The sequence below is a fragment of the Lagopus muta genome, chromosome 1, assembly GCF_023343835.1.
Source record: "Lagopus muta isolate bLagMut1 chromosome 1, bLagMut1 primary, whole genome shotgun sequence".
Lineage (NCBI taxonomy): Eukaryota > Metazoa > Chordata > Aves > Galliformes > Phasianidae > Lagopus > Lagopus muta.
The window spans coordinates 117,890,225-117,907,918 of record NC_064433.1 but is presented as its reverse complement, the minus strand read 5'-3'; the positions used below and the strand labels follow the sequence as shown (position 1 = coordinate 117,907,918).

Here is a 17,694-nt window from a genome sequence, read left to right as displayed (position 1 = left end):
GTAACAACACTTTTGTGGGAAAGAGAAACACTTCCATCTCTATGATTCCATGATTCTATTTTGAAGATGGAAAGAACAAAGCTACCCAGACAGGGGTAGGAGGAGCCCCAAAGTGTCCCACTTCTCAAATCAGCCCAATCCCGGTCAAACACATGACAGAGCCTTAGCCCCTGGCTTCAACAGCCTTCCTCCAAATATTACCTGCATGACTAAAGAAATCTGTTTTTTCATCTGTGAGATAAGCTAGTAGCCATAGTAATAACGCAGTTTGCAATACATTTTTAAAAATAAAGCCTCCTGGAAGGACAGCTTAGGAAAGAATGGCTAAAATGTATCTGTCCTTGTGTGACCCAGGCAGGATCATTTTAAAAGTCGAATGGCGTGATCAACTAAGTGCACAAATTAAACCTATTCTTATCTCATGATCTCTGAAAAGAAGCTGCTCATAGGAAATGTCATCAAAATATCATGACTCCCACTTCGAAAACCAGCGGGTGAATTGGTAATGCCACTGAGCTGAAGCAGAGAACCTTCACACAGTGAGCTGCTTTATTGTCATTTACCATCTGACTGATTTGCACAAAATGAGGATGAACAATACCATCCTTCTGCTCAAATCATGGTGCTGCAGATTGCGCCCAGGTTGGATAACCACAGGAACACAGCCCACAAATGTTCTGGCCATAATTCAGCACCTGATGAATTAAGAATCCAATTGGTATGAAATAAGCAGCTTTCTCTTTTTTCATTTTTTTACACTTCTATTTATGCAAGTTGCTGATTCCATTTCAGTGGGGCTTGCAAAGATCTGTAGAGCCATGTATTTTAGAGACAAATAGGGATTCATTTCACATGCTTTTTTGCTGAGCATTAGTTTAGATATTGTGAAACCTTTCGTCTGCGCTCATTAAGTTCCCAGGAGACAGGGCATTTTCAGCCTCACAGTACTTAACCCATTATTTCATTTAGCAGTGGAAAAAAACAGCTTTGCTATTTATAATTTTATGCATCTCCCCAGACAGTCTCTGGTACCTCCAGCCAGATGCTTTTTTTGGAATAGGAAACAGCTTAGCACTTTACAGAGAGTGTGGCCACACAGGTTTGCAGAACTGAATCACCAGAACTATTCCCAGGATGGATCTATCCTCCTCATTTTTTGGGGGCATCTATTCTTCTTGGACAATAAAAGCATAAAACAGCCTCCTACAAGGCTGACCACAAAACCATAAATCCTTGCATTTCTTCCTGTGAGGGACAGATGACAACGGTGACTAAAAATGGTTCAGGAAACAAAAGCAAACCGGTAAGAGCCAGACTGCTAATCAAATTAAAGAAGCGATTCTTCGGTCCACTTCAGCATTTTCAGACTGATCTGTGTCACACTGCTGTGGTTTGAACCATTTTTTCCTGCAATAAATGCATTCACTTCAGAGTTTAGACAAGATGTATGCAGACACGAAATACTTACTTAGTAAAACGAGTAGCCTTTAAGACATAGTTTAATATTGTCTGGACTTGATAGCACACTACACTATAACACATGATAACTTTAAATATTTGGCTAATGGCTAATGGCTAATTTTCTAGTAGCTCCTGACCAGAGATGCCAGAATTCTGAGCATAAATCTCCTCTTAACCCAAGGCTGGTCCATTATCGCGGATAAGAAGCCAATGTAAAACATGAGCAATGGACTGAGTCCTGCCTGCCAGTGTAACTCTGGAAGGACTGTGTTTGTGTTGCAATCAACACAAGTGTATAACTGTGCTTTTAAAAATCCTCCTTGGGGCTTTTGCTACCTGGCTGCTGGGATGGAGACACAAGTCTTGGTGACTTCTTTCTTCTCTGACCCCATCCAGTGGAATGCTAAATAGAACATTTTTCATTCCAAACTCTTGAAGCTGTAAATTATAATTGCTGTAGACAGACCTCTGTATCTGCATTACTTATTTTTAACAATACTGATTCTTATTGGGCTTACATCTTTCTTTGTTTCTGGAAAGTGCCTATCATAGTTTGGATGTCACTGCAGTTCTCATAATGAGTAAAATTTGTCTTAATGCACTCTAGTAAGGTCTTCCTGAACACTCTGAAGGGAACACATCTAAAAGTATGTGGCTTCTTTCTGAGAAGCTACATCCAATCTTTGTCTTTCTCAAGGCCACCTTCTAAGTTCTGCTGCAACTAATAACAAGTTTACGAACTATGAATGAATGTGGAGTATGTGTAAATTAGTTTGGTAAACATTGTGTGTCCCTTGTATTTGTTGGTAATGGTTGTTGCTCATTCAGTAGTAATCAAAAGCCAAAGCCTTGCTTGTATTTTAACCAAAATTGGCTGGGATCATGTTCAGGTATTCAGGAACAAAGGGCTTTGAAACAGTTAGTGAAGCAAACTGGAACCAATGAAGCACTGGCACAGGTTGCCCAGAGAGGTGGTGGCTGCCCTGTCACTGTGCACATCCAAGGTGAGGCTGGATGAGGCTCTGAGCACCTTGATATAGCTGTAGATGTCCCTGTTCATTGCAGGGGAGTTGGATTAGATGGCCTTTAAAGGCCCCTTTCAACTTAAATGATTCTGTGATTCTGTGAGAATGAGGGCTTCTCCAAAAGTAATGCTTCCTGTATTATTATGTTGGCACATGACCTTAGATAAATTCTTCACAGTATCATACCAATTCCTACTTGTCCACAAGCATTACTAAATAAGCTGGAAAGCTCCTTGAACATAAACATGTTCAAGTCAAAAAACAAAACAAAACAAAAAGAGGGGAGGGAAAAAAAACTGAATATAACTAAAAAAAAAGAAAAGAAAGAACTAGAAAAAAAAAAAAAGAGTAGTGTTTGTGGGGAGAATAATTGTCAGAGAGATCTATAAACATCCTTTTATGCACTGAGTGGGAGAGTAAAGGGAAACAAGCAACGAAAGTTACCAGAAGTTAATACTTCTTTGGTCCCCTGTGATCCCAATCTACTCTTAGGAACAAGATGTTACTCTTAACATGTCTGTATTTAGTGGCTCTTGGCATGTGATGACTTCAGTGTACATCTTGTACAGTCAGAAAGAAGCTACTCCTGACATGCAGCATCACCAGATAATTCAGTCAGTGAGGTGACATTACATTTCTGTTGTTACAGCACTATGTATATTTTCTACAGGATGTCAGTCCTACTGCAATAACATCTAATAGCAAAGGATCATAATATATGACTCACAATGTATGAAAGTAATGTGACGTTTTGAGTTGTGGTTCTCAGAGTGCTCCAAGGGCAACAAGCATCAGCTCAAGAGCAAGTCTCCCTGCTGGAGTAACCTTTGATACAATATTTAATAGATTTATTTTAAAGTTTGTACAGTAATTTTCCTAGTGCAAATTACCATTGTAAAAATTAAAGTTTCATAATATATGAAACTCATTGCTTAAACTTAATCCATTTTTTATGGACAAACTAAATTCATTCCTTAAAAAGACTTGTACATGCTCATGAAGTTTAAAAGTAAAATGTAAAACGTTTTAATCTATGAATTATCTACATTTTTTCATTAATCACATAAATATTTCCATCATCTGTATATGAAGGATAAAAATCTGAACTACATGAAATCAGTGGCTTCTGATGATTTCAACTGAATTAACTTGCATCTCTTTTCCAGTACATGTGATGATGACCAAAATTAGCATTTTAGTGTCTTTCCACTTTAGTATGCTGTCTGGCCACCGGATAACTAATCCTCTTGATAATTTAGTCCACTAAGTTAGTATTACCTTGGGGAAACAGAGGGTAGGTCAGACTTTAGAAAATCCATTTTTTGACTCTTACATATTTTAAAGGGAACCTGTACTTGTGGCAAAAATTTGGTTGCAAGTGCATTTTACAAAATACAAGAACACTGTAAAATTCTGCAGCTCAGGAATTGTTTTTACAAGAATCAATGATAGCATGAATTAAGTACAGTTTAACTATTTCATGATGACAATGGGCAAATTCTCCAAGTGTTTCTTTTACAACAATATAACAACCGACTTCATTCTTATGACAATAACCCATTTGAGGAAGTATATGACACATAGGGCTTTTCTAATGAAAATGTAAACTTTTCTCACAATCTATTTATGCTTTAAACAAAATGTTTTCTTAATCAAATATTATTTTTTTTTTTCTTTTTATTGAGGACATACAGGCATTTAAAAACCTTAATAGTTCTGCTATCCTTTTAGACTAAAGTTTTCCCAAAATTACATTAACTTTATGGAAAAGACAGTAGTTGCAATAATTAGTTTTACTCATAATGCTGATCACATTTGTAGATATATCACCATGTTTTACTTTGCTGGTCCACCAACAGACATAAGCTAGTGTTGAAAAGGACATATCAGCAAGAAAGTGAGCAAACAGCCTATCTGATTCACTTTTTTTTTCAGCTCACATTGTAAGATCTTGTTCAGGTCAAAATTTTTCAGTACCAAGCTTTTAACTCTGAAAGAATAATCCCCATTTAGCACTTCTGCAGGGTTTTGTAGGAGCAAAGTGCAGTCTGTCAGACAACAGAGGTTGAGATTTATTATTTATTATATTAGAAACATAAATACTGTCTCTTACCTGAATGGCTTTGACATGTGACGCTGGCTGTTTTGACATTTTTAAGACAGTGTCTTATCCCTGCAAGCAAAATGGGAAAGTGTTATAGGCTGTGACATTCTGATACCTAGGGGAGATAAACTAGAACTTAACCCATGCTGCCTTTTGAGAGGCATCCATTTCACCTGCCCATCTCCTATTTCCGTTTCAGTTTCAGAGTTGCTTAGGTATTCCTTCTGAATATCAAAAGGAGACAGAACACCTGAGCTTCTCCAATTAATCTTTTATAGCCACAAATGGAGTTCTCTCTTTCACATTAAAAACAATAGTGAGTACAGATAAACAATCTCTCAAACCTTAATGGCATCGTAAAATGAGCATGAGCTAAAGGAAGTGTTTGAGAATAAACAATGCATGATTATCACTGACACAGTATGTGTGTAGGAATTATTAGAACTCTAAGCTTAAACCTTCTTTCAAATAAAGCATAACTTGTCACAAAGCATTGATAAATGCAGATATAGTCATTTAATTCACACATCGTTGTAATTTCTTCATATGTGCAGACTGAAAATGATGAAACCATCTTGAAAATCAAGATGGTTAAACTACAACTTTCTCTCTAAATATTGCTAGGGCACTAAGCAGCATCTCTTCAAAGTTTTACATCATTTAGATTTATTAATTTAATTTAGCAATCAGAAAATTTAAAAAAAATTAAAAAACATTTTTCATATAATTTCATGCAAACAGAAATACAGACTGGTACAGAATACTCAGTAACAAAAACAAAGATCTAATGAATTTGTAAAGATGAAAAGAAAAAGAAAGAAAGAAGGAAGGGAAGGGAAGGGCAAAGGGAGAGGGTGGAAGGGGGAAAGTGGGGAAGGGGGGAAGGGGGGAAAAGGGGAAGGGGGGAAGGGGGGGAGAGGGAAGAGGGAAAGGGGAAGGGTGAAGGAAGCAAAGGGGAAGAAAAGAATGAAAAAGAAATTTACTATCCCTTTAATTGAATAATAGTCTCAGCATTTTACTATTTCACTGAGGTTTATTACTTCAACTGGACTAGTCCTTCATCACTATCTCACTATAATGAAAAATAAGAATAGTAATACTAAAAGTTGATCAGTAAATACTTGAAAATCCATCAGAGAACTCAGTGGCAACAACCAAACTGTAGCATATTTTGACTACTGTATTTTACCTAACATTGAAAATGAAATACTGAGAATAGTAATAAACGATATAGGAGAGAATAGTAGAAATACAGTAAGAAATCACAAGTGAGCCAAAGACTTTGTGACTTCAAAGACCATAACTCTCCCATGGAGGCAAGTAACAAACTGAATACTGATTGTTGTAGGTTGCCTTCAGACCAGAGTATCAGTCCGAAGTCATATTCCTTAAGCTGCATGGAAGATTGTTCTTGCATACTCTCTTATCAGCTTTAAATCTGTTCCTAATTCTGAGAACTTAAAATGCAGGTGATCTGCCATTAGAGGTCTCTCTCTGATTGCACACTCAGCTGTATGGGTCCTAGCTCACCCCGAACTCAGAGGATGTAGGCTTCAGATTTAAACAGATGAACTGACATTTGTAAAACAGTAAAAAAATAATCCATACATACAAAATGCAAACAGCATGCTTCTAGTGAATCATACATTGTGGCACTATATTGAAATCAGAGATAGTTTAGAAAAGTTCAGAATTCAGTTTGAGGGATGAGATCTTAGTCACTGAAGTTCATAGCAACATTTGCAAAGATTTCAGTAAGCCAAAATTTCAACTGACAGATTTATTGCACTCTCTTTCCTTTTTAAAAGTCCTTGCTATGCATAGAAATAAACATTTCTTTATGACCGCCACACAGCTTACACTGATGTATTGTGCTGTTAATCAGGAGTTTTGTTCCAAAAATAAATACAGAACAACCCACCAGGCTATTGGAAAACAGGGTTCATAATACAGAAAAGTTTAATTACTTTTTCTTATCTTTTCCTCTTTCAAATTAGAATGGAAAGATGGAAACAAAAGGGCAGGAAATTAATAGAAACATTTTAAAACACTGCGGGTCTGCTTTCTAAACACAGTCACAAAAAAATTCAAGCTAAGGTAAACTCTTCCGTCTTGTGTATCTGCATTGCAGAAACAGTGCCCCACATTTCTGTGGCTACCTTAAACAAATGGGTAGGGATTTACAGGGAATTTCTACTTTAAAAGAAAAGCAATCATGTTCCTCGGTTAGATCCTCTGAGCTTGCAATGATTGCAATCAGACTCCTGTTCCTAAAGACAGACGTATGATACAGTTGTGTAGGACTGCTTTCGGAGGAGGGTGATTTTCCTACCAGTTTATGCTGTCCTCATTACTGCTAGAGAAATCAGGACAACAGCACACCACTGAGTAAAAATAGACAATCTTCCCCAGCCCTTTCCTCTTCCTTCCCTCTCCTGATATTCCCTCCCAAACAGTACTGACCATCAACCATAGGAAAATAAACCCCACATTACAGATGCATCTACTACTGAAGTAATTACTGTATTCGTATACATTTCTATATTTTTTTCCAGGTATCTCAGAAAGTTAAGAGTGCTGCACTGACTGATTGACTGATTTTTTTCTGTCATTCCACTCCAATTTGCAAACTCAAACAAGTCACTCTCCACAGTCACTTCCACAGCCAAATTTCCCATGTGCAGGCTCAGAGAAGCAGTAAAGGCACACAGCCTTTATGCCCTGGTGCCTTTTGGGCTCCTCCATACCTTACCTCTTACCTTTTATGGTCTGCATGCTGAGCCAAACTTAGGAAGCAGCAGCAACAGATTTCAGTTTGGAGCTGTTTAATGCCAGGCAGCCCCTGCAAATTCCTGTGCTTTCTTCACTTCCCAGTGAAAGTAACCACTACATTTTGTAGGCTGACAAAAATCTGTGTTGTGAAAAGATCCTTTAAAAAACAAAGGACCTATCTACTGTCCCTCTGCTAAAAATAATTTCTGACAGGGCTGCAGAAAGATAATGAGCTGACTGATTCAATTTGCTTTAAATGCAATGAGGTATCATAATGCCATCTTTTGTAATCTGCACAAGAGATGCACAGTAGCTTACACACACCAGGAGGGACTCCCCCCAGCTGAATGCTGTCCTTTTCCCCCCTGCTGTACTTACAGCATCAAGCACAAAGGCTATTTTGGACACAGAACCACAGTGTATTATCTTATTAAAAGGCTTAGACAGGAACCACATCATTATGGAACCCAGCTAGCACAAAGAAAGAAAAGAAACCCCCACTTTGCAGCTTCCTGAGTGTTAGTACATGCTGTAAGAAAATGGTGTATTTCCTGTAATGCAGTTCCCACCATCACTATTACCTGTTAAACTAACAGTGAAAGACTACTTCTCTTATTATCAACCCCTCCCATAACATTTCACTATATGTAGCATATAGAAAACAATAAGCATGTACCTATGGACTACAGCATTTAAGCTAATACGGTTGTGCTTCTTATGAGTCAGCAGGCATTTAAATGACAGTTTTAAATCCTTTAAGATCCTCGCAGTAGATGGAGCAATAACTATAATGATCTGTTCTAAATACTGTGCACAAGACATTAAAACAGGCATAAAAACAGTACTACTCGCAGCCAGCTATTAAAGACTTTTCATAAGTCTTTTTTTAATTGACCCCTTCAACATTAGCCTACTTATCTAGTTATATAAGAAAAGTTCCAAACCGTCAAATGAGTATATACACCTTCCGATGGTGAAAGAGGTACCTTCTTCTACCGGCTGAATTATTGACTGTGATCCGCCAAATGTGTCTGAAACAGCTCTGATGCTTTCAGCCTGGACGGCACCGAGAGCTGCTCCAGGCTGGAGTGGAACTCGGCTGAGAAGCAAAGTGTAAAAGAGAATTCCTGTCATAGCTTCCAGTTGTTCTTCCTAAATATAGCATTTGATTCACCCTGTAACTTGGTCCCCTGTGACACTTGACCATCATAAAACCAGGGCTCAAGTGTCAAGCAGTAGGTGTTGAAGGAACACACCTTTGGGTCCTTTTCATGCCCTCCCTCTCCCTGAGGCACATGATGGTGGGAGGTAGTACACATCTCCTCCAGTGGCGTGTGGGGCAGCACATGCCTCCCTCCCTCCTGCTACATCAGAGAAAGAAACAATTATGAAGACGTAATTATGAAGAACTCACCTCAGTGGGACTATTTAGGGGAGGTGAATGTCACACCAGCATTTGCTATATTGTTGCTGGATTGAGAACAAACCTGTCCAAGGGTCTTTGCTTGCTGTTCCTGCATGCAGGAAGGCTGTGCTGACGGGAAAGAGAGCTCCTGAATTGGTGAGGCCATGGCTGCTGGTTGTTAAAAGGTAGGGCGTATAGATGAAGAAAAGCCAAAGGAAAAGTGTGTGGGAAAGCTTACATAGTTAATAAAAACATGAGAAGTTATTATACAGTTGTGCTCACACTACCTGTGAGTGCTGCAGTCAAGTGAAGGAGACGAGCAAGTCATGCATGGGGCACAGCCTCATTTCCCACTTCTATAAGTGCAGCCTCCTGCCCATTACAGCTTCAGAGGAATGAACTTTCCTCTTGCTCTGCTATGCCTGTTTTCCACTGACCCACGGCACTAACTGCAACAACAGCAGTGTCATTACTAGTGTTACTGGGATTATCCCTCTCTGCTCTTGTGAGGCCCCATCTGGAGTTCTGTGTCCAGACCTGGGGTCCCCACTACAGAATGGACATGGAGCTGTTGGAGGGGATCCAGAGGAGGATCACAAAGATGATTAGAGAGCTGGAGTGAAGAGAGGTGGAGGGAGCTGGGCTTGTTCAGTCTGGAGAAGAGAAGGCTCCAGGGAGATCTCATTGTGGCCTTCCAGTACTAAAAGGGAGCTTATAAACAGGAAAAGAACCAATTTTTTACATAGTCCAACAATGGTAGGACAAGGAGCAATGGCTTTAAACTAGAAGACAGCAGATTTAGGTTAGATGTTAGGAAGAAATTATTTACTCAGACGGTGGTGAGGCGCTGGCACAGCTGCCCAGAGAAGCTGTGGTGCCCCAATCCTGGAGGCATTCGAGGCCAGGCTGGATGGGGCCCTGGGCAGCTGAGCTGGTGGGGGGGCAGCCCTGCCCATGGCAGGGGTTGGGGCTGGGTGGGCTTTAACATCTATTCTATGATTCTGTGACACTGCACAACCACTTCAGACTGGAGAAGGATATGGCAAGGACATGTCCTTTTCAAGGACAGTCAACAAGTTCCAAAATTATGCCAAAATATGGTTGCAATAGAGATTTCAGGGAGGATTTCCCTTGACTTTAACTTACTTGACATGCCACTCATTCCATTTCAACTACCTCAAAGAGGAAGATGACATCCCAGACCACTTCATTAAGCTAGTGATTCACTCTCTGCTGTCCTTCTTCCCAGAAGAGCTGTCATCTGGAAGCAGCTTATAAAGTTGATGACTTGCTTTGGCAGCTTGCGGGCTATTCATAGCCCCTTCATTCCCAGGAAAGATGCACAGGAAGGCATGCCACAGGCACATGTGTTTGGGTCGAGTCCAGCTGAGGTACAGAGAGCTATCAGGCCTTGCCAGTGAGGCCCCTGGCCTACCTATCCAGAAAGGGCAGGCATAACTGTTATGAAGTGTCTTGAGGTTTAAGAAGAGTATTGCACTTGAAACTTGGCAGAGTTTGTAACAGTTCACAGGCAGGTCTTTTCCCTAGAATGCAGAAGTTTGTTCTGTTAGGGTCCAAGGTCATGCTTTCCAGGTAGTTGAGACCATGTTAAAGCAATGTTGGTATTACATAAATGACTTTATGTACCTCTTCGTGAAGAATCATATTTAGAATAAAATTATTAGAAGGCAGTGAAAGAGGTGGTATATTTTTGTAATATGATCTTGAAAATTAATTTATTCCAATTTATGTTACAATTATCATAATAAGAATCAGCTCTGGAGTACAGGAAGCAGACAGAGTTCTTTCATCCATGTGCTGTTAAATTAGCATAGGTTCCGTAGTTCAAACCATGCCATTGCTTCCATTTTATAAACCCAGTGTCTTAGAAATATGTCTGAGAAAGATCAACGCCGTTTCTTGCAACATTTTCTTAATATAGTAATTCAACAGGTAACTTCAGTGATGTTCAAGCACGAAGAGAATTTACCGATGTCACTTATCTAACACTCATGAACTGTCACACCTAAAAGGTCTTAAATAGTTGTGATTGAAGTTTTATCATTAAAAGAAGAAAATGTAGTTCTGCGTAGCTGTCAATGGAAAAAGAAAAAACAAATCACATTTTTTACAATGTAGAGTGTGACTGCCTTTTAATAGTCACTAGGATGCACAGCCCCATGACTTGCAGATTTGTCTGCGAAATACGTGCAGCCAATGATTTAATAAGTAAATCATGAGACATAGGTGCATTTCAAATGACAGACTAATTGCATGTTGTGTTAGGGCCAGATAACGGTACACTGACACAGTATGTAAACTTATTGTCCTATGTCCAAATATCCAAAAAGACATAGTAATGTAATTATTTGAAGTAGGAAAATCCCAATACAGATCAAAATATACTTTTGTTGCATTTCTAGAAGCTTGTCTAATTAACATGCTGGAACAGCTTATTAGTTTTGAAAACAAAGTTGATGGTTAACAGAAATGTGTACGTATCTTTCTTCTTGACTGGGATGTTTCACTGCGTAATGTCAGAATTGTTTCTTTAGTCTGTCACTACTTAATACGCTTATTTAAATGTTTTGCCCTTTGAGAAATCTCATGAGCACAGATACAACTTCCCTGAGGCTCCTGAAAGAAAAATATTTCTCTCCTATAGTTCAAAATCCTGTAGTGTGATACAAGTAATGTAATACAAATAAAAATGCAAGTAAACAAAGGAGTAGCCACACTCTCAGTTCACATGAAATAAAACTTCTTTACAGTAAGAAGTTAACAAATATATCCCTAGAGCTTTCCTTCAGTTTACTGGATAGTAGCAATTGGCACCTTAGTATGTTTGGCATATTGTAATATATTTGACCATATAAAGCTTTGCTTGATTATTTTATTTGTAACTCTTTTACAGTTCCTTGCTAGGCAAAAAATAGTGGAACGAGAGTATGAAGTATTTGGTTAATTAATTATATTTATTTGAATTTTTTGGCAAAGAGTATTAAGATTTAGGAGTGCAAGTTTTCTTTGCAGTGCAAGATAAACTGTTCTCCTCCTTCAATACACATAGGTTTGGAAGCTACTGATATAAAAAAAAAATCACAATAATGACTAAGGTTTAAAAATAAGGAACCTGTTATCAGTCCAATTAATCAGAGGACTAACCTAGAGGATCCTGGAGAAAAAAAAGAACTCTCTATTTTCTAACCCACACAAATTTTATTTGACTATTTGGCCCCTTCCCCCTATTAAAGAGTTTTGTACTCCAGTTAACAACTATTTGGCACAGAAGCTTGATGAAAGACAGAGAATTTTAGCAGTGGTATCATATGAAGCTAGACAGAACAACAAGAACTATATTTATATATACATATATATATATACACCAGAGCTAGCAATAACTTGGCATTCTCACAGCCAATTCTTACTCTTGTCTTAAACCAAAAATACCTGTAAATCCAATATTTCAGACTCACAAATCTCAACTGCTGTGTATTATTATTATTATAAGAAATATTATTTGAGGTACAGTTTATTCCTCCCAGTTTCCCCTAATCTGCATGTTTCTTAGTACCCAGGGAAATTCATCACTTTGAGTTTCTACTTGTACAGCTCTGCCAATAACAATAACACCAGCCTGTTTCAATAATGAATGGCATTAAAAAAGCGTGCAAATATATTTGCTATTATATAATGGACAGAAAATAACAAAAACATATCTAAATTAGCTGGTTTTGTTTCTGTGACGTTTCTGAGCTGCTGAATATCAATTCAGCTCATGCACTCTCTCTTTCTTTTCCGCATAAAAGCATGGTGATTATTATCACAGACTATTCCATCAAGAAATAATTAGCCTTGTATTAGAAGATGGTCTCACTAGAGGCTGCCAGTGACCTTGTTCTAAATTTCCGAGTTCCAGCATCTTTTAATAGCTTTGTTAGCATCATCTAAGAACTTGTATTAAGTTATAAAAACTGCATTACGAATATAACCCTCACAAATGTTAGAACATTACATCTTTGACCACCGAATTACCCCAAAAGCTATATTCTCCGTTGCTTTTTGTTCTGTAAAATTCGTACATGCTTTGAGTAACTGAAATGTGATGATGACATAAAAATAGCAGATTTGTTTCCATTTTCCTCCTGGGAAATTTCAGCCAGTAAAAGCTGATATCATAATAAAGAGCAGAAGTACTGGCAGATTTTGAGGGCAATATGAATTTTAAGCGACATGCTGATTGTGTAAACATCCTGTTACAGTGACTCAGCATAATTTGGAAATGATACAAAAAGCGTGACATCGAACCATCAGATTTTGTTCTGGGCATACAATTTTGAATATTAAAGAAAAAAAAAAAAAGGAAATAAGTGAATCATTAATGAAATTATGGGCAGAGGGCCATCCATCATTTTCACAAATGAGGATAATTCAAATGTGCCTGCAGTATCTAAGAGACTTCTTTGATGCAGTTGATTAAATCATCAGCTGATTACATATGCTCAACAATATTACCTCTCATCTTCAGTGGTCAAATTAAGAAGTCTCACCAGACATACAGAAAGGAATTTTGCCGTTCTGTCCAGTTAGTCCAAAGATGAACAAGAGCTAGATACAGATATATCAAGGGAACTAGGGACTGAGTACCATATAAAGCAATGTACTTGTTTCTAAAGCATGTAATTAAATTTCAGTTTTGAAGGTGTTCAGCTCACATGCAAAGTTCCTGCTCTTGGAGCAAATGACTTGAGTAGGGCACTCAGCAAAGGACTAACAAAGAAAACAAAAAAGATTCCTCATCTACGTGGCAGCAAAAAAAGGCATGGCTGAGACGTGAAAAATCTCCCTGGCTAGGTAGATGGATCTAGAATGAGGGAGACAAGGCAATGCACTGGAAGCAGAATATCAAGGACATTAAAAAGAAATTAACACTGTCAGATAAAAAATAACCAAATTCAAGGACAACTTCGTCAAGTTGCTGAATCACACATGATCGATCAGTTGCTATATTTGGTTTGTATCTGCTGAAAAGAAAATAAAAGCAGAAGATTGATAAACTGTAGGTGTGAAGATTTTTCAAGTTTGAATCAATATAAAAACACTTATCTTAGTTACTATGACTCATAAGAAAAACAAAAAAATCCTGAGCTTCTCATATCTCCAAAGTTTTAAAAAATAAGATAATTAAGAATGAATGCTTTCTGTGGTGAAGATATGAATAAATCTACTAGTCATACCTATCTATCCAGCAGTCAAACATGATCTATATCAAACCTTATTTTTATTGAATCAGACCTGATGCAGTAACATTTCCAGTCATTTGCAATCTCCTGCCACACAAACTTTGCAATCATTCAGAGAAAAACTGTCAACAGAAATCAGTGTTGGCACAGGAAGATCACTAAAGTTCTCCAGCTGATAACTTCTAAATGATGCTTTTCAGCACAGTATCAAATCTCAGGTGTTAAAAATAGTATGAACAGTTTCTGTTAGGAAATCGCCCAAAGTATTTTCTATAATCTTTATGTATTACTTTATACCTATATGAAGCAGGGTTGCGGACTGGTATTATCTTCTGTCCAAGGATAGCAAAGACCCTTAAAAAAGAAGCTATAGATATTAAGCTGCTTGATTCATTCACATCAGGCTGCGCAACACAGGGGGTAGCCCTTCAAAGCACAGTTCAATTCTGAAGGGCTGGAGCTAACAGTGGTGCTTGAAAATCATTTGTCCTGAATATGACTTTTGAGAACTGCCGGTTGCTCTGTATTTCCTGTGCCCACCAACTGTCAGTGAGGTGCTAGAATATAATATTTGCATTCTGAGTGCTACAGGAAGATGCTCACAGCTTACTTAGAACCAACTTTCAAACTGATGATTTATCAAGGAAGAGGAAATGTCCTTAGCTCAGGTTCCTAACATAGAATAACTTATGTAAGGCAAAACAGTGGTTTTGTCACAAGCAGTCCCCATGCACATAGAATGACAAGAGGCAGGGGGGATTTGTAGTACTGGGAAATTGCAAAACTCAGTTTATCTGCTGCCTGGGGGCTAAGTGGACATGAAACAGCTGCTGCTTGCAGCATGATCCTTGAGACAAAACAAAACCAGTGAGTGCTGTGTTGTGCTGAAGTGACTCAGGAGCTACTTCAGCCTTCCGTGCAGGCAAGGCAGACAGTGAAAACCTCATACGTTCCTCCTGTGCAAGACCTTCCTGTTAGAACAGCTAAATGCCTTATACGCAGAGGTTAATACAAGCAATTCAAGCAGTATATATGCTCAACAGTGAATCAAAAACAGCTTTGTCTTCTTCAAAGTGTTATCTCACTTACACAAGATAGTGCAGTATTTTCCCTAGGGTTCAGGGCTGCCCTGCAGCTTTTGGGATTCAGACTAGATAGGTCTAATGCTATCACATGCGTTTATTTCAGGTTACAGTGAGCATGAAACGATACCCATTAAAAGGAAACTATTTATTTATTGCGCTGCAGTAGAACAGGGATTTGTGTACCTAGGGATTTCACAAGTAATTTAAAGCACAGAAAAGCACAACAGCTGTTTGGCGTTATCCTCCCATGTGTGCTTTCCTCCTTCACTGTCTGAACCCTTTGTTTTCTGCAGTTTAGATAAATCTATTTTCAAGGATGGACTCATAAAATCACAGAAGTATCCCAGCACAAATGCTAATGCTAAACAGCTACTCTGCAGTAGAAATTCTATGCTTCTCCTCCTATGTAAAGTCTTAACAGCTGCAGAGAATGCAAAGCCAAACAGTTCAGCAAACAAGACTACAATCTAAAACCAGCAGTGGAAGCCCAAAACTATTATTAATACAGAATTTAATTCTAGATTAACATTCGAGCTACAGATCTCAAGACTCTGTATTTCCTTCAGGGTTTTGATGTTATTTTTTAGTCTTATGCCCATTTCTCCTTGAAGCACAACTGCTTTGGAGGACCTTTTTCAATCAATTTCAGTTGTGACGTGCCTGAAAGAATTATGACAGATCAATAAATACTGAGAACTGATAGCAATTAAGATCTGTAACTTTTGTTATAGATCAAGAACTAGTAATCAACAATTGATGAAAAAGCATATGCAACTACTCTGTAACAGACAAACATAGTAAAGGCATGTTTCTATGAATGTTTGTACTTTTCCTTTATTTAAACTGTCTATATAAACAGTAACCTAAGACCCAATTTCATTTGTTTTAAACATCAAAGTCCCACACTTCCAGGATGTAATTTTGGTACACAGGTTAACAAATGCAAACAAATGGTGCAACTAAACAGAATGCTTTGACCTCATTTGTATTTGAATAAAGTAAGATTGTTTTCTATTTTAATTGGAACATAAAATATTTTTAAAAAAAATGTAAGATATTCTGCTCATTAAGCACAGCAAGGGTCAAAAGTTTTTCTTTCCTTGTTTGGGTTCCAGTTTAAAATACCGTGCATATTACATGACTACAGAACTCTCATTACTGAATTTTTTCCACGTTCTGAGATTTTTCGATAACAATTCTAGTAAAGCAACTGAAGAGATGAGTGTTTGTTGTTCAAACACTTATAAGCAACACTCTATATATTTCTCTAGGGTGCCAGTCTCTTTATCTCTTATGCGTCAGATTTCTTCTTTTCCCTGATCTTGACATTTCTTCCAGCTGCAATAGCCAATCCTGCATTCATGCTTAATGGATCACCCATTTCATTTTTACCCATTTATTTTTTCTTGTATGCATCCTTCTCTGTGCTTGAAATTCTGCAAGCATTCATGCATTCCATGAAAGCAGTCCATTCCTTCATTTCAAGTCAGAACAGGAACTTAATGCAGAATCAAGGCCACATTTTGTTCCAGCCTTCCTTTCCTCTGTTTAGCTCATCTCAAAACCCAGCAACTTAGTAACAAATACTCCTCAAAACATATCTAAAAGCCCATTTGTAGTCCTCAAGGCTCAAACACATTTCCAACCAGGTCACATTCTGATTGTATTGACCTCAAACTGGCAAAATACACATTTAGCTGATTTTAGGTCTGAGCCAATAATGAACTGTGAGAAGGCACAATTTCCTTGAGGCCCAGCAAGCCTCTGATACATTAGAGCTTTTGAAAGCTCTACTAGGACTGTAATTTTATTTTTAGCCTGCAATGTGTCATGTATCCAGCGTGACAAAATCTGAATAATTCTTCATCCACTTCAGTAATATAAATGAAAGTCGAAGAGATTAATTATTAGATATGTTCATAATTATCTTTAGAAAAAGATATTTGTTATGTCTATAAAAAGATGTGCATGATATTAATTCACTAACTGCTTTTGATAATATCTTAATTCATGTACTATTAACAAATTTTGTTTGGTATTTACTTGCCTAATTACATTTAATCACTATTGCTATACTATTAATTTTTCCTTTTAAGTTTTTGCATGGACTTAAGATAACATTGCATGATGACTGATGTATACTGTTTTTTAATGTTCTTATATATTCACCCTTTAGAAGTCTACTCATGCCCTCCCATCAGTGCACACCTCAGCTGTAACTTCTAAAACTATGAGAGTTAGTCAGCATTTTGACAACTCACAGACACTACACACTGATCTAACTACTGTATTTTGTTTTTGTCACTACTTTAGTGTAGTACGGGAATGTGAAGAAAAACAAGTGGTAACAGAAAGCATGTATCAATATTTCTGCTACCTCCTAAATAATTTTAAATTAGAAATCTTTAATCTTGAAAACCTTCATTTTAAAAACACAATATGCAGTTTCTTCTGTAACACTTTACAGTCTACAATGGTTTCACTCTAAGAGAACAAGGGTTAATTTTGCCTTCTAGCCACCAGTAAACTACCACTAAAGTTATGTGAGTAAAAGCAGTGGGGCTAAGAGTGCTCTAGTTCACTCAATACTTATACATTC

At 37.7% G+C, this 17,694-nt stretch overlaps 1 protein-coding gene across 1 annotated transcript in view; it reads right to left on the bottom strand.

Moving 5' to 3' along the window:
* The window catches only part of SMPX (small muscle protein X-linked), a 40,314-nt gene extending 35,661 nt beyond the window's left edge, over window positions 1-4,653 (bottom strand). The window contains exon 1 of the mRNA XM_048955369.1: window positions 4,600-4,653. Coding sequence (XP_048811326.1) covers window positions 4,600-4,638 — 39 coding nt within the window. The 5' untranslated portion in view covers window positions 4,639-4,653. The remainder of the gene's footprint in view (window positions 1-4,599) is intronic.
* Window positions 4,654-17,694: the final 13,041 nt, after the last annotated feature.